This window comes from Mercenaria mercenaria, chromosome 16 (assembly GCF_021730395.1).
Source record: "Mercenaria mercenaria strain notata chromosome 16, MADL_Memer_1, whole genome shotgun sequence".
NCBI classification, from domain to species: domain Eukaryota; kingdom Metazoa; phylum Mollusca; class Bivalvia; order Venerida; family Veneridae; genus Mercenaria; species Mercenaria mercenaria.
Window position 1 is genome coordinate 46,011,385 of NC_069376.1, and position 27,812 is coordinate 46,039,196.

Below are 27,812 nucleotides of genomic sequence, written 5' to 3' on the forward strand. Positions count from 1 at the left end.
TTACCGACTCTAAATATTCCCAATATTTCTCTTTGGATGGTGGCTTTAAGAATAGTAAGTCGCTGTCTCATTTTGCTGTAACATTCTTTTCCTTTAGCGTTTTTACATTTAGTGTGTAATTTATCTCTTTTATGCATCATTTTAATGATCGTTTTTGCTACCCAGGGAAGATCACTTCTGGGTTAATATATATTTACTTGATAATTTATTGATTTTATTCCCACAATATGTTTGGGTCATTTGCTGAGAGTTTAACAAAAACATTATTAAAGTATTAATTGAGAACAGACTTGAAGTTGAAAGAATCCCAGTTGGCTTTTTTAAATTGTTTGATTTCACGTTTTACTTATAAAAACTACCTTTACACACGGCATTTAGGCTTAAATAATTTACAAGTACTGGGCATTATTACCATAATACGATACGGCAACTGACAGAAAATAGACATTCTAATTAACTTCCGCAACGAAAGAGTGACGTCACGCCCTCAATTCACTTAAAGCAAATAAATCCGTGTTTTCTACCAGTAATCACTTGATACCAGTGTGATATCTTGCCCAAAAGAAGGCTGTGAACAGACAAACGAAGGACAAAGAATATTTTGGGAATCTCAAGGTACATGCATCTTTCGAACTGCGACGATGTACGGTTATCTCGTCCCCTAGACTAGTCAACTCTTCCGGATTTGGTCATTTTGTCTCACTTGAATGGCGATTTTAAATTGGTCATTTCGGCCCAGCGTTTTTATACTAATTTTGGGACACCTGCACTTTACCAGTACGCATATTGGGTGGTTTGCATTTGAGCGGTCCCCACTGACTTTGATATTTATTTTGGCAGTGGCTAGGTAGCCGGAACCGGCTACCTAGACCTTTAGTCTATGCAAAGAAGTAAAAAAAACAGAATGGCAACTGGCTGTAATCTTGCGGGAGCTCGTGTCAGAGCGTGATTCGGCGTTATCTTACTAAAAACAAACGTCGGCGAGCATGGAGTTACAATTTGTACCTTTAAAACTACATTATAATACATGTTAGCTTCTAGAACAAAATTAGTTTAATTTGAAATGGTCTTAAGACACGAAGTACACGGTTTTTTTTTGCCATCGAAAGAAGCGTGGTCATACGGTGATAATTATTTTACCGATGAATAATTGCTTTCGCATACAAAATGGCGCGTGGAGAAAGCGCCACTTCCGGTAAACGAGATCTCGTTTTTTTGTCATGGGAGGTTGGCGAGATTTGCTCTATATGCCTTTCAAGTTGCCAATCTATTTATTTTTATAGCTCTTTGGTCTATGTAGCCGGCTGTATATATAGATATCGTATATGAACATGTAAGTCAAAGTAGCTGGATTTAATAAACTGTATTATAAAGAATCATAATATTAGTTAAATGAATTACATTTCTTGTAATTTATTATTTGTGTTTAACCTGTATCTATATTTCGTATAAAATTTACGTGCTCCAGAGCTCCAGATAAGCTGCGTATTTACACAATCAAAATTGCAGAAATCCCAATTAAATTCATACAGTGTGCGTGCTGAAACGCAAGTAAAATTCCTAATACCCAATTCGTAAAAAATCGCTTGCGTATCACATTTTCCTTATTACTAGAATGGGTACGAGACTTTAACACTAGATTTGACTGACTGGTTATACGTTACCACAGAACAGGTTGCAATTTATCGGAAAAGTCACAGGACCATTCAGTTGGGTGATCGGTGTTATTTAGACGCTTTGTAAACAATTTTACGCCGCTAAATGTAAAACAGGTTGCAGAAAAAAACATTGTTGCAGCACAAACAAACAAATTAGTGGGATATTTTGCTGTTCAACAATGACAGTTATCTGTTTGTGATGATGTAGTGTCACCAATACTGGATGACATCTTTTGGGAGAATGCATATTGCGGTGACCACATCGTTTTGGATATTGTGGATGAACTGATCTCCGGCTGTATTAAAAGTGTAAAAGAAAACAACAGTATGGAACATTCATTACAATTTAAAATACATTTATTTGTATGAAACATTGAAGTGCACCATTAAAGTACTTAGGTACTTAGTCAATCCTGTTTAATGATATATACCATGTATACTGTAAGCAAAAAATACTCAATTGTTAGTGCGGGATTGGTAAAATACCCAATTGGTTTTAGCAAATACCCAATTACTTCTGAAAAGGCTGGGTAATGATATTGTTTTTACCCAATTCAAATTTCCAATACCCAATTCAGACAAAAAGTGACGGGTAAATACCCAATTGCACCAAAAGCTTATCTGGAGCTCTGGCGCTCCTATCATATCGGGCAGCATTTTGTTATGTTAAACATTGTTAAAATGTACTCGATACATATTTGAGATACCGTGATTCATTCTTAAAACAAAAGAAACAGTAATAAAGGGCAAACAAAGAGCATCAACGTACATTAAATGATGCGGCTCAACTGAACATACTGGCGTTTGATCCTTTCCTACGCTCGTTTAAGTGGTAATTGTAGGTGATCATCACTTTCACACCTCTATGTGCGTCTTTCATTAATTAATTACTACATAATTTCTCCGCCAATTTGTTTATTAGTCAATAATTTTGATTGGTTCTAATTGTTTGTTTGAACATATGAGCTCTTTATCAAAGACAGCTCAATATACTAAATATGAAAGATAATTAACAAGTTAAAGCATAGAAAAAGTTCCTTCTAGGGCCAGGGTTCGAATTTAAACTCGCATACTCGCGAAATGCAAGTGCAAATTTCAAACTGCGAGGTGAGATTTCAGACACCAGCATTTTTTTGCGAGTGAAAATTTTTGGCTGAATAATGTGCATTTCTAACGGTCGTCTCGATCTTACACTGTTCTTTCTTAACAACTCGCGGTCATTGCAGCGCATTGTCATTTGCAGAACGAATTTCGGAGCACTTTTTCATCTTTCGTCGTAAATGGAAGTTTACACTCGATACATGTCCCGTGCACATGTCTTTTCAACTGCTGACAAGTACCTGCGCTAATTTTGATGACGTTTACCACATCCGGTGGGTTTTTTGGTAATCTATAATAAGTTACTATTTACATAGCGCAGATACGATTGGCTTGACTCGTCACATGGATGTTTGTGTTAATGTTGTAATAAAGTGACAAGTTGTTTTTTCATTTAGCAAGTTAAAAAAAATACCACTTGCGAAAAAATGCAAGTAGAAAATCTGGCTAAATTCGAACCCTGCTAGTCTAGGGCACATCTTTATAAATATAAAATGATCATCTTGTAAAATTTTGGCTGCAATGTCTGTTTTTTATACTGCCAAAAAATCCAACAACAAATTAAATATGTTATCACTTTCAGTAGAGTAAATACGGCAATAAAACATTGACCTGGTCAGTCAATTATTCGATGTGTGAATTTGTTGCGCATAATTAGAGGGTTGCAATGGGGTTTGTTTTCACATATTAACAATGCATTTGAAGGTAACGATAATATTTAGTTGTTTACATTTAAATTTGCTGATATATGTCTATCTGGTCGACTGAAAGTCTGAATGTACATATGTTGTTCTTCAAGAATGGAGGAAATAAAAGAATCAATCAATCATCCTCGGGTTTAGTAATCCATGGAACGCGTTCAGTCAGAGAGTCGCCTCAATTAGAAAAGAATAGTTTAAGGTGGAGTGCGACCTTCAATTTTTTTTTAGATAGATCTATGAAAAATTAACGGAAGCAAATTGAGGATATTTCTGATTTATTCCAGTTTTCTGTTTGGCTCTTATTTAAGCCACATTTGTTTGGTGCGCTGTCAAACTTGGCCACTAACGGCACTTTTTGGACGTCATTTCTTGGCGTCATTTTCATTGTTTCTGTACGGTTTTCAGCATATCTCTGTTTTAGCTGGAAGCGGACGCAAATGAAATTTATATATTTCTAAAAGATTTAAAATTTCCTTTCCTGTGATATAAATTTCGTGAATGATTTATGACGTACCTTAAGATTATGACGTATTAAAGCGTCGGACTTACACAAAACGTAACGTATAGTTTAGCTGGAAAATTGTCCGTTTTTCGAGAATAACATTTTTTCGGGTCGAGGAATTTTGTTCAAATTTCAATCATAAATGCGCAAGTATATTTACTTGCGTTTGATTAACAAAAAGTTGTATGTCACCGAATTCGTTTTTTCAGTACCATCGATTTTGTTTCCCCATCCCCGAGCTGAAATGCGACGTTATTTGGTGGTAATACGCTAAAGTTTCGGACGATTTCGGAAAGTTTGGAACAAGTTTTCGAAACTTTATCTTAAAAATATACGTTTAATGAAGGCATATACTGAAATATATATATATAAAAAACCATGCGATTGCAAAGCTCGACAGTTCGATGGTGAAACTGCGATGGAGAAGCGTGACAGAGCGATGGCGACGCGTGCCAGTAGGATGGTGAAACTACGATGGAGAAGCGTGACAGAGCTATGGCAACGCGTGACAGTACAATGGTAACACTACGATGGAGAAGCATGACAGAACGATGACGAAGTATGAAACTGAAACTGAAACTGGTTTATTTGCTTAAACGCCTATTTCTACATTTAAAACATATTCAATGGCGTTTTACAATACAAGTTGAAATAAAATATTAAATATAAAATATGTTAAATAAGATTAATTAAAACGAATCAAAATAGCAATTATTAATTTAAAGTCAATGATAATACTATATTTTAAAATATTACTAACATACAATTATCACAGACAAACATTAAATTTCTATCACTGTCACCAGCATCACTGTTTTAAAACTCAGTCAAAACTTAGAATAATGCAAAGTAGTCTCTGAAGAACATTCTCATCCATCAGATGTTCGTCAAAATCCCGAGACGAACCTCTGATTTATTTCTGCCGTTTATTTGGTGAGCATGCGCACTCGTAATTACTACCGGGAGAAGTTTCAGCCAATCAATGTTCGCTACTATTTGGCACGCCGAATTGAAATTTTAAACAATATGTAAGCAAGGTAGTTGCTAACGATAGATAAAGGCGATATTCCATGATTGCGATTAATAAAGATTTATTTCTGTTATTCGATGTTAAGAAATTTACCTGAAGAAATAATAATATTCCTCGTAAGTTGGCATCGATATGAAAGGACGCGGTCACGCTTTTCACGGACGATTTTGATTGGTTCGCTACGTTTTGTCGCGAAACGACGCTGATTGGCTGAAACGTTTTACCTGTAATGTAACCAAACCACAAATATCGGCGAAATGTGCCAGAGGTTCATCCGGGGAACCACGGTAGACCTCTGGTATGCGAGAATGCTGAAGAAATGCGTTTTCAACTTCTTCCTAAAGCAGTCAATTGAAGAACTTTGTCTGATGTTCAACGGCAAATTGTTCCACAACTTTGGCCCTATAGTACTAAAGCTTCTATCACTAAAAGTTTTTCGCTTGTTGAAAGGGACGATGTAACAGTCAACTGATGACTCCGAGGATCTGAGGGAGCGCTGGGGGATTTTCGGTGTTAAGAGTTCAATCAAATATGCAGGCGCATTTCCAACATGGCAATTGAACATGTACGTCAAGATCTTAAAGTTTATTCTGGCTTTGATCGGCAGCCAGTGCAAATCGTAGAGTGCCTGCTTAGAACTGTCGCTTCTTCTACGATTCAGAACTAACTTCGCACACATATTTTGAATGCGTTGCAGTTTTGCGATGTCACAATCAGAAATACCGTATAAAATAACATTACAGTAGTCTAAATGCGAAATAACCAGCGTATGACAGTACGATAGTGAAGCGCGACAGTGCGATGGCGAAGCACGACAGTGCATTGGTGACACTAAAATGGTTAAGCGCGACAGTGCGGTGGTGACACATCGATCGCGAAGCGCTACTGTAAGATGGTGAAGCACAACAGTACAATGGCGAAGCAGTACTGCAGCACTTCACCATCGCACTCTCACAATTCGCCATCATTTTTTGTTTGGTTGATTGTTTGATATGACGTTTTTTCCATTACATATCAGCTGAGCTGCAAATTTCTAACTGAGTGTCAATCGCGATTCTCTGCGACATTATTTGTGAACTTAAACACATCTTCTACTGTAACTCGGAATAGTTGAGTGATGCTTTTCGATCAAACCTTGCCGCTTGTTACACTTTAAAGAGTGCATATGCATTTCGACATCACAGTGAGCATGATATGTCTCCTGCAAAATCTTGAATACAACTTTTCCAGCTAAACTCTACGTTACGCTTTGTATAAGTCTGATGCTTTAATGCGTCATAATCTTAAGGTACGTCATAGATCATTCACGAAATTTATATCACAGGAAAGGAAATTTTAAATCTTTTAAAAATATATAAATTTCATTCGCGTCCTCTTCCAGCTAAAACAGGGATATGCTGAAAACCGTACAGAAACAATGAAAATGACGCCAAGAAATGACGTCCAAAAAGTGCCGTTAGTGGCCAAGTTTGACAGCGCACCAAACAAATGTGGCTTAAATAAGAGCCAAACGGAAAACTGGAATAAATCAGAAATATCCTCAATTTTCTTCCGTTAATTTTTCATAGATCTATCTAAAAAAAATTTAAAGGTCGCACTCCACCTTAACGTCAGAGGTTATTTCTAAGGTCACAGAGTTTAATTGGCCAGCTTGTAATTACAACAGCTTTCGATATCAGTAGCTCAGTCAAGTGTGACTTATCGAATTAAAATATTCCTTCTCAAGAGAAGGAACAATAACTAATGACCTAATGCTAAAGGATCGCTGACAGTTGACATCATCTATCCAAAATGTTTTTCAATATATAAACTACAAAAAAATCATTAAAGAATATTTTAAGAATTTATAAACGCGCCATTTAAACACGCCAGTGACAATAACGAAATGATAACATAACAAAGTATCGGCCGATATGATATGAGTGCGTAAATACGGCGAAATAAACAAGTAAGTCACAAATAGTAAATAATAAATCACAAGAAATGTAATTTATTTAACTAACATAATAATCCTTTATAATACAGTTTATCAAAACCGGCTACCTTGACCTTACATGTACATATACGTTATGTATATATAGAACCGGCCGGAACCGGCTACGTAGACTAAAGGTCTAGGTAGTTCCGGCTACCTAGCCACTGCCATTTATTTTAGGAGGGTTGTCAGGCCTTTTTTTCATCAATTTGGGAATGCCACCGACACCGGTGGAATTGGGAAAATGCTCTCGGAAATTGTCTTAATTGGGACAATTTGCAAATTACCAAAATCTACATAAATGTGTTTTTGTTTGAAATATTAATGAATTGCATTTCAGTAATTGTTCAACAGTATTATAATTCATCTAAATATACATACAAATTAGCAAAACTATCTTAAAACAGCAAAAACCCTTAAAAGTATAATCATTTGGGAATTTTAAATTCAACTTTGGGAAAAAAACATACTTTTTTGCATTGGGATTACCTCCTTTTACCGGAGGTAGATTTATAGGGGAAAAAAGCCCTGGTTGTGTTTAAATTTTTGTTAAAGTAACATACAGGTCTAGGAAAATGGAGTATTTACAGATTATCTTTAAATTTACAGATAATCTATAAATTTACAGATTTTTCAATCTGTAAATTTACAGATCAAGTGTTTGAAGACTGTTAAAATTATATTTAGACACAAAATCGCAGCTTGAAATTAATTGATTTACTTATGGTATGTATAAATAAAGGTCAATTGTAACTTTCAGTCATTTCTGTTGACTTTGATTTTTCTTAAAATGCCAAAAACTCAAAGTCAACAAAAATGGCTGAAACCCACAAATGACCTTTGATGTTTGGTATGTAGCATTGCCTTGTGCCCCTCCTTCCACACCCCCCACCCCCAACCCCATGGCAACTTTATTAGAACAAATAACTTTTACCAGTAATTACCGTACATAATAGTACTATATTTTACAGTGGCATGAGTGTTCCAGGAAACACTAAACTATTTTATGTTCACAGTGCTAAAACTGACAACGATGATAGAATGAATGTATTTATTATACATGTATATACATATTGGTAATAATATGGAAACAGATCTTGGTTAAATTAAATACGTTTGATGACAAGGTAAAGATGTATAAAAACATGTCAGACTACCTCTGGGAATACTCTTTAACCTAATCCGCCCGCTTAGCTCAGTAGGTAGAGCGTTGGTCTACGGATCGCGGGGTCGTGAGTTCGATCCTCGGGCGGGGCGTATGTTCTCCGTGACTATTTGATAAACGACATTGTGTCTGAAGTCATTAGTCCTCAACCTCTGATTCATGTGGGGAAGTTGGCAGTCACTTGCGGAGAACAGGTTTGTACTGGTACAGAAGCCAGGAACACTGGTTAGGTTAACTGCCCGCCGTTGCATGACTGAAATACTGTTGAAAAACGGCGTTAAACCCAAAACAAACAAAACTCTTTAACCTTAGTTACATAAATAATAAACAACAATTCTATAATTACCCGGTATATCAACAATAACTGCTTTGTGTGAAAATACCAGTGAGATTTTATTTCCATTTATAGATATATAATACATTCAGTATGGCACAGTACAAAGTTCTCGACCCCGAGCAGGAAGTTATCTGTCCCTATGACCCAAACCATAGACCACGGGCAAGAGGCATACAGTCACATCTGATCAACTGTCGCAAGGTAAAACAATAAAAAGTGTTTGACAAAATTTAATGTATTGTTTCCGACCTAACTTTGGGCCCCCCTCTGTATTTCATATTAAAAAAGTTAAAAACATTTTTTCTGTCAGTAAAATATATGCAGAAAGTAACTATTGTCATGCAATTTACAAATTTGATATAGATTATTATTTCCATCACATTGATTAATATTTATATCACATTAAAGAACAACCTCAACAGTTATCCGCCCTTGCCTGAAATAATGTGGTGTCTTCTTTTCACAGTCAGAAGCTGAAAAAATGGCCGTATGACATAAATTGTATCTGTGTGACTCTGATGCTCTTAACCCAGTAAGAAAAAAAAACAACCTCAGCATTGAAACAAAGGACTGACATTTTGATTGTTGGATTTAATAATATTGTTTGCATTACAATTCTATTACAGAACAACCCACACATGAAGTTGGAGATCTGTCAATTTAATGCAACTCACCATGTGCCAAGATCAGAGTACAGACATCACCTAATGACATGTCCAGACAAGGCCATGATGGAGCTTGAATTTAGATATGGTAAACTGTTTGTGTCTTACATTTTCTGGATACAAATTTTTGTTTATTAGCTTGACTATACGAAGTATAAGGAGAGCTATCCTACTCGCCCCGGCGTTGGCGTCTTTCCGCGTCCCAACCTTGGTTAAAGTTTTGGTGCACTTTCTCTTTTTTCAACTTATCTCTGTAATTACTTGATGGATTAGATTCAAACTTGAAATACTTATTCCTCATCATCATTTACATCATCTGACATAAGGGCCATAACTCTGGCACCAGTATTTCATGAATTATCCCCCCTTATCACATAGATTTTCAGGTTAAAGTTTTGATGCACTTTCACTCTATCTCTGTTATTACTGAATGGATTTGATTCAAACTTAAAACAGTTGTTCAGCATCATCACCCACATCATATGACACAAGGTGCATAACTCTGGCACCATTTTTTTCATGAATTATTCCCCCTTTTTACTTAGAATTTCATATTAAAGTTTTGGTGCACTTTAATTCTACCTCTGTTATTACTGAATGGATTTGATTCAAACTTAAAACAGTTGTTCAGCATCATCACCCACATCATATGACACAAGATGCATAACTCTGGCATAATTTTTCATGAATTATTCCCCTTTTTATTTAGAATTTCAGGTTAAAGTTTTATGCACTTTTACTCTATCTCTGTTATTACTGAATGGATCTGATTCAAACTTAAACAATTGTTCAACATCATTACCCTTATTATATGACACAAGGTGCATAACTCTGTGACCAATTTTTCATGAATTATTTCCCCTTTTTACTTAGAATTTTAGGTTAAAGTTTTGATGCACTTTCACTCTGTCTCTGTTATTACTGAATGGATTTGATTCAAACTTAAAATAGTTGTTCAACATCATCACCCACATCATATGACACAAGGTGCCTAACTCTGGCACCATTTTTTCATGAATTATTCCCCCTTTTTACTTAGAATTTCAGATTAAAGTTTTGGTGAACTTTAACTCTACCTCTGTTATTACTGAATGGATTTGATTCAAACTTAAACAGTCGTTCAGCATCATCACCCACATCATATGACACAAGATGCATAACTCTGGCACGATTTTTCATGAATTATTCCCCTTTTTACTTAGAATTTCAGGTTAAAGTTTTATGCACTTTTACTCTATCTCTGTTATTACTGAATGGATCTGATTCAAACTTAAACAATTGTTCAACATCATTACCCTTATCATATGACACAAGGTGCATAACTCTGTGACCAATTTTTCATGAATTATTTCCCCTTTTTACTTAGAATTTTAGGTTAAAGTTTTGATGCACTTTCACTCTGTCTTTGTTATTACTGAATGGATTGGATTCAAACTTAAAATAGTTGTTCAGCATCATCACCCATGACACAAGGTGCATAACTCTGGCACCATTTTTAGCTCATCTGATTTTTTGAAAAAAAAAGATGAGTTATTGTCATCACTTGAGCGGTTGTCGGCGTCGGCGTCGGCGTCTGCGTCGGCGTTGCCTGGTTAAGTTTTATGTTTAGGTCAGCTTTTCTCCTAAACTATCAAAGCTATTGCTTTGAAACTTGGAATACTTGTTCACCATCATAAGCTGAACCTGTATAGCAAGAAACATAACTCCATCTTGCTTTTTGCAAGATTTATGGCCCCTTTTGTACTTAGAAAATATCAGATTTCTTGGTTAAGTTTTATGTTTAGGTCAACTTTTCTCCCAAACTGTCAAAGCTATTGCTTTGAAACTTGGAATACTTGTTCACCATCATAAGCTGACCCTGTACAGCAAGAAACATAACTCCATCTTGCTTTTTGCAAGATTTATTGCCCCTTTTGGACTTAGAAAGTCAGTTTTCTTGGTTAAGTTTTATGTTTAGGTCAGCTTTTATCCTAAACTATCAAAGCTATTGCTTTAAAACTTGCAACACTTGTTCACCATCATAAGTTGACCCTGTACAGCAAGAAACATAACTCCATCCTGCTTTTTGCAAGATTTATGGCCCCTTTTGGACTTAGAAAATATCAGATTTTTTGGTTACCGTAGATACCCGTGTATAATGCGCACCCGTGTATAATGCGCACCCCCGATCTTAGTCCAAAATCCTGGGAAAAAAAAAAAAAAAAAAAAATTTGGTCAATTTTGAGGTGGATGGAAAACGAAAGTAGAGTTTACATCGACACCGGTAATAAATTTTATCTCCACGGCGGAGAGCAGCATCGGTCTCACGGTACTATCGATTTTTGTTTTCTCGAAAATAAAACCAGTAAATTATTGTTATATTTGTTGTTTTACCTTTTTAATTCACTATTTTGAATAAATAAATAGCAGCTGATTCAATATTTCGGAATGGTATCTTTCAAAATGACATAAGCTTCTCAATTTAAACTGATAACAAAAGGTGTGATAGTCTTTTTGTCACGATCATAAAGCCAGTAATTACCGGCAATCAACGTGTCACCTCGTGTCAATTATGTTGTTCACAGTTTGATCTCGGTTAAAGATAATTCTCGATCTTTAATTAGTAACATAATTTTTGTGATTTATAAACATTTCTTTCGTCAAAATACTTTTAAATTTATATGAAATTAATTTTGTTTGAAAAAAAAATAAACAATTCGATCTTTTACGGAACGTAACGGCAGTCTTAGATTTTAGCGGAGACAGTAAGCGCGGGGAGTAGTTTCCCTTTACCAAAATGGCGAACATCGGTAACAAACTTGTTTTGAAGTTGGAAAATTGTCTATACCTGTGTATTATGCGCACCCACGATTCGGGGGTGGTCCCGGGGGTCAAAAAACTGCGCATTATACATGGGTATCTACGGTAAGTTTTATGTTTAGGTCAACTTTTTCTCTTAAACTATCAAAGCTATTGCTTTGAAACTTGCAACACTTGTTCACCATCATAAGCTGACCCTGTACAGCAAGTAGCGTAACTCCATCCTGATTTTTGCAATAATTATTGCCCCTTTTGGACTTAGAAAATCATTTTCTTGGTTGAGTATTATGTTTAGGCCATACCAAATTGATATGTCGTTCGTCGGAACTACCGCATCAATAATTTCATTCCCGAGAAAAAAAAATAAAAATCACCCGCCCGCACGTACATAAAAATCTCCGAAAAAATTTTTTTTTCCCGATTACGCGGTCCGGAATAATAACGGCAAAGCAGGTTTTATCGCTGTTTTAATGCGTCAAAGTGATATTGATCGGATTTCATGCATCCGTATACATGTTACTGATGACCAAAACTCAAAAAGTCAGGAATTATGGTGTTGTTCATCATTTGTTTTAAATCTGGAGTGTCTGTGCTAGTGCCACACATGACCTTCGATGTGTCGGTAGGTAATGAAGTAGGCACGTTCTACTTTTGTTCAATACAGTGAAAGGAACGAAGCACGACTTGTAAGACGTGCACAGGGATGCAGTTAAAAATATTTGGAAATATTGTCAAGATATAGTTTTCAAACCATTTGTTATCAGTTGTTTAGTTCAGTATGTTATATCTAGAGCCCAAAGCTGAGGCCGACTACTATCTTAAAAAAATGTTTGTTCACAGATCCTGACCGACCTATCACATTGTCTAGGCCAAATCTTTTTGAACGTAACTTCTTTAGTACAGCAGTCAGATATTCTATTGAAACGCATTTAGTCAATTTAGAAATTGTTTAGCTTTTCAAATAAGTAGTGTAGATATAAAATCTGTCCTTTTGTAACCCCAATTTTGCCTGTTTGTCTATTACTTGGCTGTGAATTGATAGAACGAAAAAAAAACTGGAAAAAAACAGACCTCCCCAACTCTAAATTTCTAGTTCAGTCAAAGCAAAACAAACAACACTTTAAGGGTGGCCATATAACACTTTAAGGGTGGCCATATTTGGATCATTCTTTGTCAGTCTTGTTATCATTTTTGATGAAATGAATCTCCACCACAAAAAACATAAGCTAGCCTGATCTGTTAAGAAATTATTCCAAAGGGATTCGAGCAATGTCGAAGCATCTGTATGACCAACTCTGTTTGGTCTCACTGGTCTGTTACTTCCCTTCACCTCTATGGGTTGGAGTTCCACTAGGGGCACAAAGTTGTTCATGTGCCGAAGCCATCTAACTGTGCTTCAGAAGAAATGTTATTCCACACATGTGCCTGTTTTGTCTTAAATATTCCTCATGCTGTGCCGTTAAATAGGCAGGCCTTCAGATTAATGTAGAAAAAATCAAAATTAAAAATAAGACACTCATCCTTAGAAATTATAACTAAAAAAACAAAGTGATTCAGTGAGGTTTGGCAAGAATTTATTTGCAAAATCATTCATGTAGTCTTTAAACATAATAGAAAAAGCTATATACTGTGTTACCCACACTGTAAATGTTTGATTTCTGTGTTATTTCTAAAGAAATGTTAACTTCATGTATAATCATAACCGCCTCCTCAAGGGTCCAAGCTGGGAAAAAAAATAAAAAAAGCCCGCTCGCTCCATGTAAAATCTACCCGCCTCTGAAAAAATCAAAATTGAGAAAAAAAAAATAAAATAAAAATTTCGCTCGCCCGCTCCAATTTTTTTTGAAAATTTTCCGAAGAACTATTAATCAATTTGGTATGGCCTTAAGTCAACTTTTCTCATAAACTATCAAAGCTATTGCTTTAAAACTTGCAACAGTTTTTCACCATCATAAGTGGACGCTGTACATCAAGAAACATAACTCTATCCTGCTTTTTGCAAGAATGATGGCCCTTTTTAGACTTAGAAAATCATGGGTAGGACAATATTTCTATTACACAAAAAAAATCAGATAAGCGTCAGCACCCGCAAGGCGGTGCTCTTGTTTCATGAATTATTCCCCCTTTTTACTTAGAATTTCAGATTAAAGTTTTGGTGCACTTTAACTCTACCTCTGTTATTACTGAATGGATTTGATTCAAACTTAAAACAGTTGTTCAGCATCATCACCCACATCATATGACACAAGATGCATAACTCTGGCACAATGGCACAATTTTTCATGAATTATTCCCCTTTTTACTTAGAATTTCAGGTTAAAGTTTTATGCACTTTTACTCTATCTCGTTTATTACTGAAAGGATCTGATTCAAACTTAAACAATTGTTCAACATCATTACCCTTATCATATGACACAAGGTGAATAACTCTGTGACCAATTTTTCATGAATTATTTTCCCTTTTTACTTAGAATTTTAGGTTAAAGTTTTGATGCACTTTCACTCTGTCTCTGTTATTACTGAATGGATTTGATTAAAACTTAAAATAATTTTTCAACATCATCACCCACACCATATGGTGCAAGGGGCATAACTCTGGCACCAATTTTTCATTAATTGTTCCCTCTTTTTACTTAGAATTTTAGGTTAAAGTTTTGATGCAATTTCACTCTGTCTCTGTTATTACTGAATGGATTTGATTCAAACTTAAAATAGTTGTTCAGCATCATCACCCACACCATATGACACAAGGTGCATAACTCTGGCACCAATATTTAATGAATTATGCCCCTTTTTGCTTAGGATATACTTAAATAGTGTTTTGATACATTTTATCTTTACCTCTCTTATTACTTTAAGTTGATATTTTTGACATAGACTCAGGCTATTGTGCAATATCTTCATCCACAATTGGTGTCATTAAACACTCCAGTGACAGCTCTAGTTTCCTCAGATGTGCCCAGTTTCACTATCCAGCATCGAAATAGTCGAGTGCACTGTCTCCTGTGACAGCTCTTGTATTTATATGGAGTGCCAAAATTAGCTGTGAATACCTATTGACCAATTTTATATCGTAAAGAGCCCCTAAGACTGGGTGGTAATGGTCAATCACTTTGATTCATTTAGCACTGCATACCCATGTCTGATATTATTGATATAATGGCTAAAGGGTTATATTAGGTCTTAGTCCTCCATTCAAATTGACAGTTAGTGGTATTATTAGAATTAGCTCTTCTTTCTTTGGAGACAACAGTTCTGTTTTGTAGCTTTTTGTACAAGCAATGAGGATTGTGGGAAATGTGCCTTCTGTGATAATCCTTACATATAGGGATGCTGATATTTTTTCAAGAAAGACACCATTTCTACTTGTATGAGGGCTGTCCATTTAAAATATGGTTATGATTTTTATATGGCCAGCATAATCTCAGGTAGATCTGATAAGATTTTTTTACGTCATACTTAAAGGCTCGAATTTGGCATGTCATTGGAAAGTGATACTTATATACTGGCATTTTAGACAATATTTTCCTGTGATATAGCCAACTAGAAATCCCTGATTTTGTGGAATTTCAATGAATTTCTTTGTTTTTAGCTTGAAATGCATGACGGAAATTAATTAAATTTGACGTTTAAACACTTTAAAAACAATTTCTAATGGAATTGAAAAAATGATAGATTAACAATACAGAGTCATAGTGCAAGCTTCCCAAGTTCTGTCTGTTTAAAATAATGATGCGAAATCATTTAATTTTATGGGTATAAAATGTGTGGTTTTCCAAAAACAGCCATTTCGTTGCAATATGAATTCATGGATTTTCACTTAAATCAAGATGAAAAATGAAAACTTCATTTAGGTTTAAAATAATGATGATTGATGCAGCCATGAAATGTACTGCCACAAAAATTAGTCAGAATATGTTTATCTATTACAGAAGCAAGAGCTGGGCAGGTCCTGGGTGGTTGTACACAGGTTCCTGTATACCAGGATATGAACATACCAAGCAGTGAGGACTGGGATGCTGGTGGGTTAAACTTCTTTATAATTATATGACTTTTGATATAAACAGTAAGTGTTTGTACATACAGTGTAATGGTACATTTGGAGCTTTAAACATGTACCTTACACCTTCCTAAAGGTCATCAAGGGTAGTACAAAAATGTAGTAGGGTCTGTTTGACATTACATTTATTAGCCCACCATCATCAGATGGTGGGCTATTCAAATCACTCTGCGTCCGTGGTCCGTCGTCCTTCCGTCCGTCCGTCCGTTTCCGTCCGTTAACAATTTCTCGTTATCGCATCTCCTCAGAAACTACCTGGGGGATTTTGACCAAACTTTGTCAGAATGATGTATTGGTACCCTAGTTGTGTCCCCCTGAAAATCAGACTGGTTCAACAATTTTTTAGTAAGTTATGGCCCTTTGTTTATTTCTCTAATTTACATAGATTTATATAGGGAAAAACTTTGAAAATCTTCTTGTCCAAAACCACAGAGCCTAGGGCTTTGATATTTGGTATGAAGCATCATCTAGTGGTCCTCTACCAAGATGATTCAAAATATTTCCTTGGGGTCTAATATGGCCCCGCCCCGGTGGGTCACATGGTTTATATAGACTTATATAGGGAAAAACTTTGAAAAACCTCTTGTTCAAAACCACAGGGCCTAGGGCTTTGATATTTTGTATATGACATCATCTAGTGGTCTTCTACTAAGATTGTTCAAATTATCCCCCTAGGGTCAAATATGGCTCCGCCCCAGGGGTCACATGGTTTACATAGACTTACATAGGGAAAAAGGTTGAAAATCTTCTTGTCCAAACCACAAAGCCTAGGGCTTTGGCATTTGTAATGTAGCATCATCTAGTGGTTCTCTACCAAGTTTGTTCAAATTATCCCCCTAGGGTCAAATATGGCCCCGCTCTGGGGGGTCGCATGGTTCATATAGACTTATATAGGGAAAAGATTTTAAAATCTTCTTGTCAATAACCTACAACATTCAAATTTGGACCACATGTATGGTTTTGAGTGGCAAGATGAACCTTGACATGAGTTGACCTTGATTTTGACCTAATGACCTACTTTCACATTTCTGTAGCTACAGCCTTCAAATTTGGACCACTTGCATAGTTTTGTGCACTGAAAAAAACTTTGACCTTGACTTTGACCTAGTGACCTACTTTCACATTTTTGAAGGTACAGGCTTCAAATTTGGACCACATGCATAGTTTTGTGTTCTGAATTGGAATTTGAGTGAAAAAAACTGAAAAAATTTGGACCACTTGCATAGTTTTGTGCACTGAAAAAAACTTTGACCTTGACTTTGACCTTCTGACCTACTTTCACATTTCTCAAGCTACAGCCTTCAAATTTGGACCACATGCATAGTTTTGTGTACCGAAACAAACTTTGACCTTTACATTGACCTAGTGACCTACTTTCACATTTTTGAAGTACAGGCTTCAAATTTGGAACACATGCATAGTTCTGTGTTCCGAAATAAAATTTGACCTTGATTTTGACCTAGTGACCTACTTTCACATTTCTCGAGCTACAGCCTTCAAATTTGGACCACATGCATAGTTTTGTGTACCGAAATGAACTTTGACCTTCAGATTGACTTAGTGACCTACTTTTACATTTCTGTAGCTACAGGCTTCAAATTTAGACCACATGCATAGGATTGTGTACCGAAACAAACTTTGACCTTGACATTGACCTAGTGACCTACTTCCACATTTTTGAAGGTACAGGCTTTAAATTTGGACCACATGCATAAATTTGTGTTCTGAAGTGTAATTTGACCTTGATTTTGACCTAGTGACCTACTTTCACATTTCGTCCTTGAAATTGATCTAGTGACCTACTTTCACATTTCTCAAGCTACAGCTTTCGAATTTGGACCACATGCAAAGTGTTGTGTACGGAAATGGGAAATGAAATTTGACCTTGAGCTAGTCAGTAAGTCTTGAAATTTGGAACACTCAAAAATGGCACATTGGTGGGCGCCAAGATCACTCTGTGATCTCTTGTAATGTCTTAAAAAATAATTTTATACCCCCCCCCCCCCCCCCACAAAAAAAATTTATATATATATATTATATCCTTTGTGTCCAAGGACATATTGAGGCATAATTTGAAAAATTTTCTTCTAAAAACATCATAGATTTTTTTAATTTTTAGCTCATCTGATTTTTTGAAAGAAAAAATGATGAGTTATTGTCCTCACTTGATTGGCGTTGGCGTTGTCTGGTTAAGTTTTATGTTTAGGTGTACTTTTCTCCTAAACTATCAAAGCTATTGCTTTAAAACTTGCAGCACTTGTTCACCATCAACATGATCAATAGCTGACTCTGTACAGCAAGAAACATAACTCCATCCTGCTTTTTGCAAGAATTATGGCCCCTTTTGGACTTAGAAAATCAGATTTTTTGGTTAAGTTTTATGTTTAAGTCAGCTTTTTTCTAAACTGTCAAGGCTATTGCTTTAAAACTTGCAACACTTGCTCATTATCCAAAGCGGACTCTGTACAGCAAGAAACATAACTTCATTCTGCTTTTTGCAAGAATTATGGACCCTTTTGGACTTAGAAAATATCAGATTTCTTGGTTAAGTTTTATGTTTAGGTCAACTTTTCTCTTTAATGGTCAAAGCTATTGCTTTAAAACTTGAAGCAGTTATTCGCCATTTAAAGCTTACAATGCACAACAAGTACCATAACTCTACATTGCTTTTTGCCAAAATTATAGCCCTTTTTGGACTTAGAAAATCATGGTAGTACAATATACAGAGACAAAAAAATCAGATGATCGTCTGCAACCACAAGGCGGTGCACTTGTTATGAAGATGTTTTGAAATTTTCACAATTCACACTTGGGTTTTTTTTTTCCAGATGTACAAGATGTGACAAATACTTTCAATGGAATCATTTTACACCGGAGTGGTAATCAACCGAGACAACAGCCTATATCTTACAACTGTGGCTTGAATCAAACGTACAATAAATCTGGGAAACAGGCTACTTCTTTCGACACCAGTCCTAAACAGCCAAGATTTCAGCCTGTTGAGCAGCCAGTATCAAGCATATATGCTTACAGCGTTAGTCGTGGGCGAGGGAGAGGTCGTGGACGAGGGTGTAGAATTGAGCAAACAGAACAAGATATCGTATGTAACCCAGAAAATAGCTTTGGTCGAGGTGGTGGGGCTGGACCGAGTCTGGTGTCAGCTCAGCTTGGTTCTACTGTACCTTTTCCAAAAGGTTTGGTGGAAAAGAGGTTCTAAACTAATGGTAAGTTTTGTGAAATGGTGATTAAATTCTTTTTATGCCCCTAGGCATAGAGCGATTAAACTGTCCTCAACGTTTGAACTTGAAGGTGTAGGTCATATGAGGGGCAAGTTCATTCATATATAGGTCAGTTCCGGTCCTTACAGACGGACAAGCGGACCGGGGGCATAAAAATGTTGTTTATTAAGGTTTACGTTTGAACTTGAAGGTGTAGGTCATATGAGGGGCAAGTTCATTCATATATAGGTCAGTTCCGGTCCTTACAGACGGACAAGCGGACAGTTTGTCGGTCTGTAAGGACCGGAACTGACCTATATATGAATGAACTTGCCCCTCATATGACCTACACCTTCAAGTTCAAACGTAAACCTTAATAAACAACATTTTTATGCCCCCGGCATCTACTGATGCGGGAGGCATATAGTGATTGCCCTGTCCGTCCGTACGAGGTTAACCAAATGGGACCGTTTCGTCTAGCATCAATACCCCTTACTAGAATGACTTGATACTAATGCAGATGTAACCTGTGACCATTCCTCATCTTCAGACATCAACTGACCTCAGTTAGACCTTGACCTAGTTTTGGACTTAGGTTACTTTGTATGGGCCATCTCTTGGTTGACCAAATGGGACCGTTCCGTCTTTCATCAATACCCCTTACTAGAATGACTTGATACTAATGCAGATGTAACCTGTGACCATTCCTCATCTTCAAACATCACCTGACCTCAGTTTGACCTTGACCTCGTTTTGGACTTAGGTTGCTTTGTATGGGCCATCTCTTGGTTAACTAAATGGGACCGTTTCGTCTAGCATCAATACCCCTTACTAGAATGACTTGATACTAATGCAGATGTAACCTGTGACCATTCCTCATCTTCAAACATCACCTGACCTCAGTTTGACCTTGACCTCTTTTTGGACTTAGGTTGCTTTGTATCGACATGGATGCCACCGGGGGCATCAAGCATTTATAGAACGCAGCTTCTTTTTGGTTCTGCAGCTCACATAAATGACCAAATTTAGTTCATACTGAAACTCAAAAAACCTTGTGGCAAGACCTACAAACTGACCTGTATATAATGACCTTGACCTTCATATGATCCTCACCTGAGGCTGTATACTTAAAAACCTAAATAAAACAAAATCTTGAGTCATACACCTGAGCACATGATTTTTGTGCCCCCACCCCCCACCCCCCATCAGTGGGGGCATATAGATTTGTCTTGTCCGTGCGTCTGTCCGAAGTTCGTGACGCCCCTAGATCGAAAAGAATTTGATATAAATTGATGAAACCTTGCATGAGTCTTTATCATAATATGAACTCGCGCATCTCCTATTTTTCCTCTGGCTCCGCCCCCTATTTTCAGAGTTATGGCCCCTGAAATAGTTAAAAATGCACATTTTTACATTGTGACACGCCTAGCTCAAAAAGTATTTGATATAGATTCATGAAACCTTGCATGAGTCTTAATCATAATATGAACTTGCACACCTCCTATTTTTAGCTCACCCGTCACAGAGTGACAAGGTGAGCTTTTGTGATCGCGCAGCGTCCGTTGTCCGTCCGTCCATAAACTTTTGCTTGTGACCACTCTAGAGATCACATTTTTCATGATGTCTTTATGAAAATTGGTCAGAATGTTCACCTTGATGATATCTAGGTCAGGTTGGGAACTGGGTCATGTGCGGTCAAAAACTAGGTCAGTAGGTCTAAAAATAGAAAAACCTTGTGACCTCTCTAGAGGCCATATTTTTCACAAGATCTTCATGAAAATTGGTCAGAATGTTCACCTTGATGATATCTAGGTCAAGTTCGAAACTGGGTCACGTGCAGTCAAAAACTAGGTCAGTAGGTCTAAAAATAGAAAAACCTTTTGACCTCTCTAGAGGCCATATTTTTCATAAGATCTTCATGAAAATTGGTCAGAATGTTCACCTTGATGATATCTAGGTCAAGTTCGAAACTGGGTCACGTGCCATCAAAAACTAGGCCAGTAGGTCAAATAATACAAAAACCTTGTGACCTCTCTAGAAACCATATTTTTCATGGGATCTGTATGAAAATTGGTCTGAATGTTCGTCTTGATAATATCTAGGTCAGGTTTGAAACTGGGTCACGTGCAGTCAAAAACTAGGTCAGTAGGTCTAAAAATAGAAAAACCTTGTGACCTCTCTAGAGGCCATATTTTTCATGGGATCTGTATGAAAATTGGTCTGAATGTTCATCTTGATGATATCTAGGTCAAATTCGAAACTGGGTCAACTGTGGTCAAAAACTAGGTCTGTAGGTATAAAAATAGAAAAAACCTTGTGACCTCTCTAGAGGCCATACTTTTCAATGGATCTTCATGAAAATTGGTCAGAATATTCACCTTGATGATATCTAGGTCAAGTTCTAAACTGGGTCATGTGCCATCAAAAACTAGGTCAGTAGGTCAGATAATAAAAAAAACCTTGTGACCTCTCTAGAGGCCATATTTTTCATAAGATCTGTATGAAAGTTGGTCTGATTATTCATCTTGATGATATCTAGATCAGTTTCAAAACTGGGTGAACTGCGGTCAAAAACTAGGTCAGTAGGTCTAAAAATAGAAAAACCTTTTGACCACTCTAGAGGCCATATTTTTCAATGAAAATTTGTCTGAATGTTCACCTTGATGATATCTAGATAAAGTTTGAAACTGGGTCACTTATGATCAAAACTAGGTCAGTAGGTATAAAAATAGAAAAACCTTGTGACCTCTCTAGAGGCCATACTCTTCATGAGATCTTCATGAAAATTGGTGAGAATGTTCACCTTGATAATATCTAGGTCAAGTTCAAAACTGGGTCATGTGCCTTCAAAACTAGGTCATTAGGTCAGATAATAGAAAAACCTTATGGCCTCTCGAGAAGTCATATTTTTCAATGGATCTTCATGAAAATTGGGTCATGTGGAGACAGGTGAGCGATTCAGGACCATCATGGTCCTCTTGTTCATTTTGGTCCACCCCCTATTTTCAGAGTTATGGCCCCTGAAATAGTCAAAAATGCACATTTTCACCTTGTGACATGCCTAGCTCAAAAAGTATTTGATATAGATTCATGAAACCTTGCATGAGTCTTTATCATAATATGAACTTGCGCACCTCATATTTTTCATGTGGGTCTGCCCCCCACTTTCAGAGTTATGACCCTTGAAATAGTCAAAAATGCACTTTTTCACCTTGTGACATGTCTAGCTCAAAAAGTATTTGATATAGATTCATGAAACCTTGCATGAGTCTTAATCATGATATGAACTTGCACAATTCCTATTTTTCATTTGGGTCTGCCCCCTATTTTTAGAGTAATGGCCCCTGAAATAGTCAAAAAATGTACATTTTCACCTTGTGACGCACCTAGCTCAAAAAGTATTTAATGGAAATGGTTAAAAACTGGCATAAGTCTTTATCATGATATAAACTTGCACACCTCTAATATTTTGGCTGGCTCCACCCCCTATTTTTAAAGTTATGGCCCCTGAAATAGTAAAAAAAATGCACTTTTTATGCCCCTGAAGGGAGGCATATAGTTTTTGAACCGTCTGTCGGTCTGTCCGCAATTTTCGTGTCCGGTCCATATCTTTGTCATCGATGGATGGATTTTCAAATAACTTGGCATGAATGTGTACCACAGTAAGAAGACGTGTCGTGCGCAAGACCCAGGTTCGTAGCTCAAAGGTCAAGGTCACACTTAGACGTTAAAGGTCATTTTTCATGATAGTGCATTCGTGTCCGGTCCATATCTTTGTCATCCATGGATGGATTTTCAAATAACTTGGCATGAATGTGTACCACAGTAAGATGACGTGTCGCGTGCAAGACCCAGGTCCGTAGCTCAAAGGTCACGGTCACTCTTAGACGTTAAAGATCATTTTTAGCTCACCTGTCACAAAGTGACAAGGTGAGCTTTTGTGATCGCGCGGCGTCCGTCGTCCGTCGTGCGTCCGTGCGTGCATCCTTAAACTTTTGCTTGTGACCACTCTAGAGGTCACATTTTTCATGGGATCTTTATGAAAATTGGTCAGAATGTTCACCTTGATGATATTTAGGTCAAGTTCGAAACTGGGTCACGTGCCATCAAAAACTAGGTCAGTAGGTCTAAAAATAGAAAAACCTTGTGACCTCTCTAGAGGCCATATATTTCACAAGATCTTCATGAAAATTGGTCAGAATGTTCACCTTGATGATATCTAGGTCAAGTTCGAAACTGGGTCACGTGGGGTCAAAAACTAGGTAGGAAGGTCTAAAAATAGAAAAACCTTGTGACCTCTCTAGAGGCCATATTTTTCATGAGATCTTCATGAATATTGGTCAGAATGTTCACCTTGATGATATCTAGGTCAAGTTCGAAACTGGGTCATGTGGGGTCAAAAACTAGGTCAGTAGGTCTAAAAATAGAAAAACCTTGTGACCTCTCTAGAGGCCATATTTTTCATGAGATCTTCATGAATATTGGTCAGAATGTTCACCTTGATGATATCTAGGTCAAGTTCGAAACTGGGTCACGTGGGGTCAAAAACTAGGTCATTAGGTCTAAAAATAGAAAAACCTTGTGACCTCTCTAGAGGCCATATTTCTCAATGGATCTTCATGAATATTGGTCAGAATGTTCAGCTTGATGATATCTAGGTCAAGTTCGAAACTGGGTCACGTGGGGGTAAAAGCTAGGTTAGTAGATCTAAAAATAGAAAAACCTTGTGACCTCTCTAGAGGCCATATTTTTCATGAGATCTTCATGAATATTGGTCAGAATGTTCACCTTGATGATATATAGGTCAAGTTCGATACTGGGTCATGTGGGATAAAAAACTAGGTCAGTAGGTCTAAAAATAGAAAAACCTTGTGACCTCTCTAGAGGCCATATTTTTCAATGGATCTTCATGAAAATTGGTCAGAATGTTCACCTTGATGATATCTAGGTCAAGTTCGAAACTGGGTCACGTGCGGTCAAAAACTAGGTCAGTAGGTCTAAAAATAGAAAAACCTTGTGACCTTTCTAGAGGCCATATTTTTCAATGGATCTTCATGAAAGTTGGTCAGAATGTTAACCTTGATGATATCTAGATCAAGTTCAAAACCGGGTCACGCGGGGTTAAAAACTAGGTCAGTAGATCTAAAAATAGAAAAACCTTGTGATCTCTCTAGAGGCCATATTTTTCATGAGATCTTCATGAATATTGGTCAGAAGGTTCATCTTGATGATATCTAGGTCAGGTTTGAAACTGGGTCACGTGGGGTCAAAAACTAGGTCAGTAGGTCTAAAAATAGAAAAACCTTGTGACCTCTCTAGAGGCCATATTTCTCTATGGATCTTCATGAAAATTGGTGAGACTGTTCAGCTTGATGATATCTAGGTCAGGTTCGTAACTGGGTCATGTGCCGTCAAAAACTAGGTCAGTAGGTCGAAAAATAGAAAAACCTTGTGACCTCTCTAGAGGCCATATTTTTCACGAGATCTTCATGAAAATTGGTGAGAATGTTCACCTTGATGATATCTAGGTCAAGTTTAAAAGTGGGTCACGTGCCTTCAAAAACTAGGTCATTAGGTCAAATAATAGAAAAACCTTGTGACCTCTCTAGAGGCCATATTTTTCAATGGATCTTCATGAAAATTGGTCAGAATTTTTTATCTTGATGATATCTATGTCACATGTGCTGAAAAACTAGGTCACTTTGTCAAATAATAGAAATAACGACGTCATACTCAGTTCAACACTGGGTCATGTGGGGATAGGTGAGCGATTCAGGACCATCATGGTCCTCTTGTTCATGATAGTGCATTCGTGTCCGGTCCATATCTTTGTCATCCATGGATGGATTTTCAAATAACTTGGCATGAATGTGTACCACAGTAAGACGACGTGTCATGCGCAAGACCCAGGTCTGTAGCTCAAAGGTCAAGGTCACACTTAGATGTTAAAGGTCATATTTCATGATAGTGCATTGATGGGCGTGTCCGGTCCATATCTTTGTCATTCATGAATGGATTTTAAAATTATTTGGCATGAATGTGTACCACAGTAAGACGACGTGTCGCACGCAAGACCCAGGTCTGTAGGTCAAAGGTCCTAAACTGTAACATCGGCCATAACTATTCATTCAAAGTGCCATCGGGGGCACGTGTCATCCTATGGAGACAGCTCTTGTTCACCTAATTATGTACCTAGCTCAAAAAGTATTAGATGTAAATTCAGGAAACCTTGCTGGAGTCTTTGTCGTGATAAGACCTTGCACACTTGGCATTCTTCTTAAGAATCTTAGCTCTTATTACAGAGTTATGGCCCTTGAAATAGTCAAAATAGTTGATTTTTTGTTTGTGATGCGCATAGTTCAAGAAGTATAGGTACTAGAATAATGAATCCTTTTCATAAAATGTTTGTTTAGGCTATACCCCATTAAGACTGCAAACATTTGAATTATTACCCCTTATTTGTGACAAATGTACCAGTGGGGGGCACACCCTGTGTCCTACAGACACATTCTAGTTCATTTTGAAATTTTGAATACGCAGCACTTATAAAATTTCTACTATAAGGTCATAAATATTTGCATTATTTAAAGATGTGCTGATTTTACACTGCATGATATAAAGAAATCACAGAATATTCAAAACTGACATTTTCAGTGCTGCACGTTTACATTATAAGGTTGGTGTATGTTACGTAAGTGCTGTCTAACAGTAACTGTTATAATCAGATTTGTTTGTTACTATGGTAACAAATAAGAGGACACTGGTAAGGTTTACACTTCAAGGTCTTTGAGATAATTGCTTGAGATTAGTACAGAATCCAATGTAGTAAAATAGAGTTTTCATACTTGAAATGGCATACCTTAAACATGGACATGGTTTTTGTCTGATATATTCCATAAGATTCTGTAAAACCTTAATTAAGTTAATACAACTTTTGCATTTTACCTCACCTGAGCACACAGTGCTCATGGTGAGCTTTTTAGGATTGTTTTTAAAATTGTCAGCTGTCTGTCTGTCATAAAGAACATCCTGTCCTAAGCCACCAAGCCAATTTCAGATTCCTTCAGATATGAATTGTGGTTGCCATGGCAACCCAAAGCAGAGTTTGAAGGCTTAACCATTTAGAAAAAAAACAACAGGGCTTCTGATTATTATAATAGGAGAGGGAAACCCTTCCACTGGGTCCTTAATGAAACCCCTGCCAATAGGAATACTTCTGTTCTGGTCACTGGCCAAATTTCAAAATAATTTCACAGCAATGTTGCTTCGGTGATCCGCTACCAGAATTGTTCAGTCCAGCTGTTAAACTCCTGTTAGTGATTTAGGACCCTTACTGCCCTTCAAATTTTAATGGTTTCACAGTTTAGACCATATTTGATTAGTCTGTAGTACAGTATTCTATTGACTGTTTTCAGAAAGTTCATTTATCTTTCAGACAATCTGGAACCATTCTCTTTTGAAGACCAAATTAGTGGTGTATTACAGACCAACTAGAGTGGCCGATGATAAATTTGGACTTCAGATGAGAGTTTTTGAAGCTGCTAAGAAATTAATCCTTATCATGGGATATATAGAGTAATGAGAGTGTGTAATGACTATTAAAACACAATTAACTAGGAAGTTAATGTTGTGTTTTTTATTGTACATATACATAATCACTTGTATATTGCTTATATGTTTTTTAGCTCACCTGTCACAAAGTGACAAGGTGAGCTTTTGTGATCGCGCGGTGTCCGTCGTCCGTCGTCCGTCCGTGCGTCCGTCCGTCCGTCCGTAAACTTTTGCTTGTGACCACTCTAGAGGTCACATTTTTCATGGGATCTTTATGAAAGTTGGTCAGAATGTTCATCTTGATGATATCTAGGTCAAGTTCGAAACTGGGTCACGTGCCGTCAAAAACTAGGTCAGTAGGTCTAAAAATAGAAAAACCTTGTGACCTCTCTAGAGGCCATAATTTTCAATGGATCTTCATGAAAATTGGTCAGAATGTTCATCTTGATGATATCTAGGTCAAGTTCGAAACTGGGTCACGTGCACTCAAAAACTAGGTCAGTAGGTCTAAAAATAGAAAAACCTTGTGACCTCTCTAGAGGCATATATTTCAAAGATCTTCATGAAGTTGGTCAGAACGTTCACCTTGATGATATCTAGGTCAAGTTCGAAACTGGGTCACGTGCCTTCAAAAACTAGGTCAGTAGGTCAAATAATAGAAAAACCTTGTGACCTCTCTAAAGGCCATATTTTTCATGGGATCTGTATGAAAGTTGGTCTGAATGTTCATCTTGATGATTTCTAGGTCAAGTTTGAAACTGGGTCACGTGCCATCAAAAACTAGGTCAGTAGGTCTAAAAAATAGAAAAACCTTGTGACCTTTCTAGAGGCCATATATTTCCCAAGATCTTCATGAAAATTGGTCAGAACGTTCACCTTGATGATATCTAGGTCAAGTCGAAACTGGGTCACGTGCCATCAAAAACTAGGTCAGTAGGTCTAAAAATAGAAAAACCTTGTGACCTCTCTAAAGGCCATATATTTCACAAGATCTTCATGAAAATTGGTCAGAACGTTCAGCTTGATGATATCTAGGTCAAGTTCGAAACTGGG

At 36.9% G+C, this 27,812-nt stretch overlaps 1 protein-coding gene across 1 annotated transcript; it reads left to right on the top strand.

Moving 5' to 3' along the window:
* The first annotated feature begins 473 nt into the window (after window positions 1-473).
* Window positions 474-27,252, top strand: LOC123540418 (uncharacterized). The gene is made up of 6 exons (XM_045325426.2): window positions 474-615; window positions 8,539-8,667; window positions 9,093-9,219; window positions 15,863-15,952; window positions 18,819-19,214; window positions 26,644-27,252. The coding sequence occupies exons 2-5, from the start codon at window positions 8,557-8,559 to the stop codon at window positions 19,205-19,207; spliced, it is 717 nt and encodes a 238-aa protein (XP_045181361.2). The 5' UTR covers window positions 474-615; window positions 8,539-8,556; the 3' UTR covers window positions 19,208-19,214; window positions 26,644-27,252.
* The last annotated feature ends 560 nt before the right edge of the window (window positions 27,253-27,812 follow it).

Excerpts from the sequence above, each read along its gene's own strand:
- LOC123540418 (XM_045325426.2), top strand. The coding sequence starts at position 8,557 with ATGGCACAGTACAAAGTTCTCGACCCCGAGCAGGAAGTTATCTGTCCC. Across the intron at positions 8,668-9,092 it reads ATCTGATCAACTGTCGCAAG|AACAACCCACACATGAAGTT; the intron begins GTAAAACAATAA and ends ATTCTATTACAG. Across the intron at positions 15,953-18,818 it reads CAGTGAGGACTGGGATGCTG|ATGTACAAGATGTGACAAAT; the intron begins GTGGGTTAAACT and ends TTTTTTTTCCAG.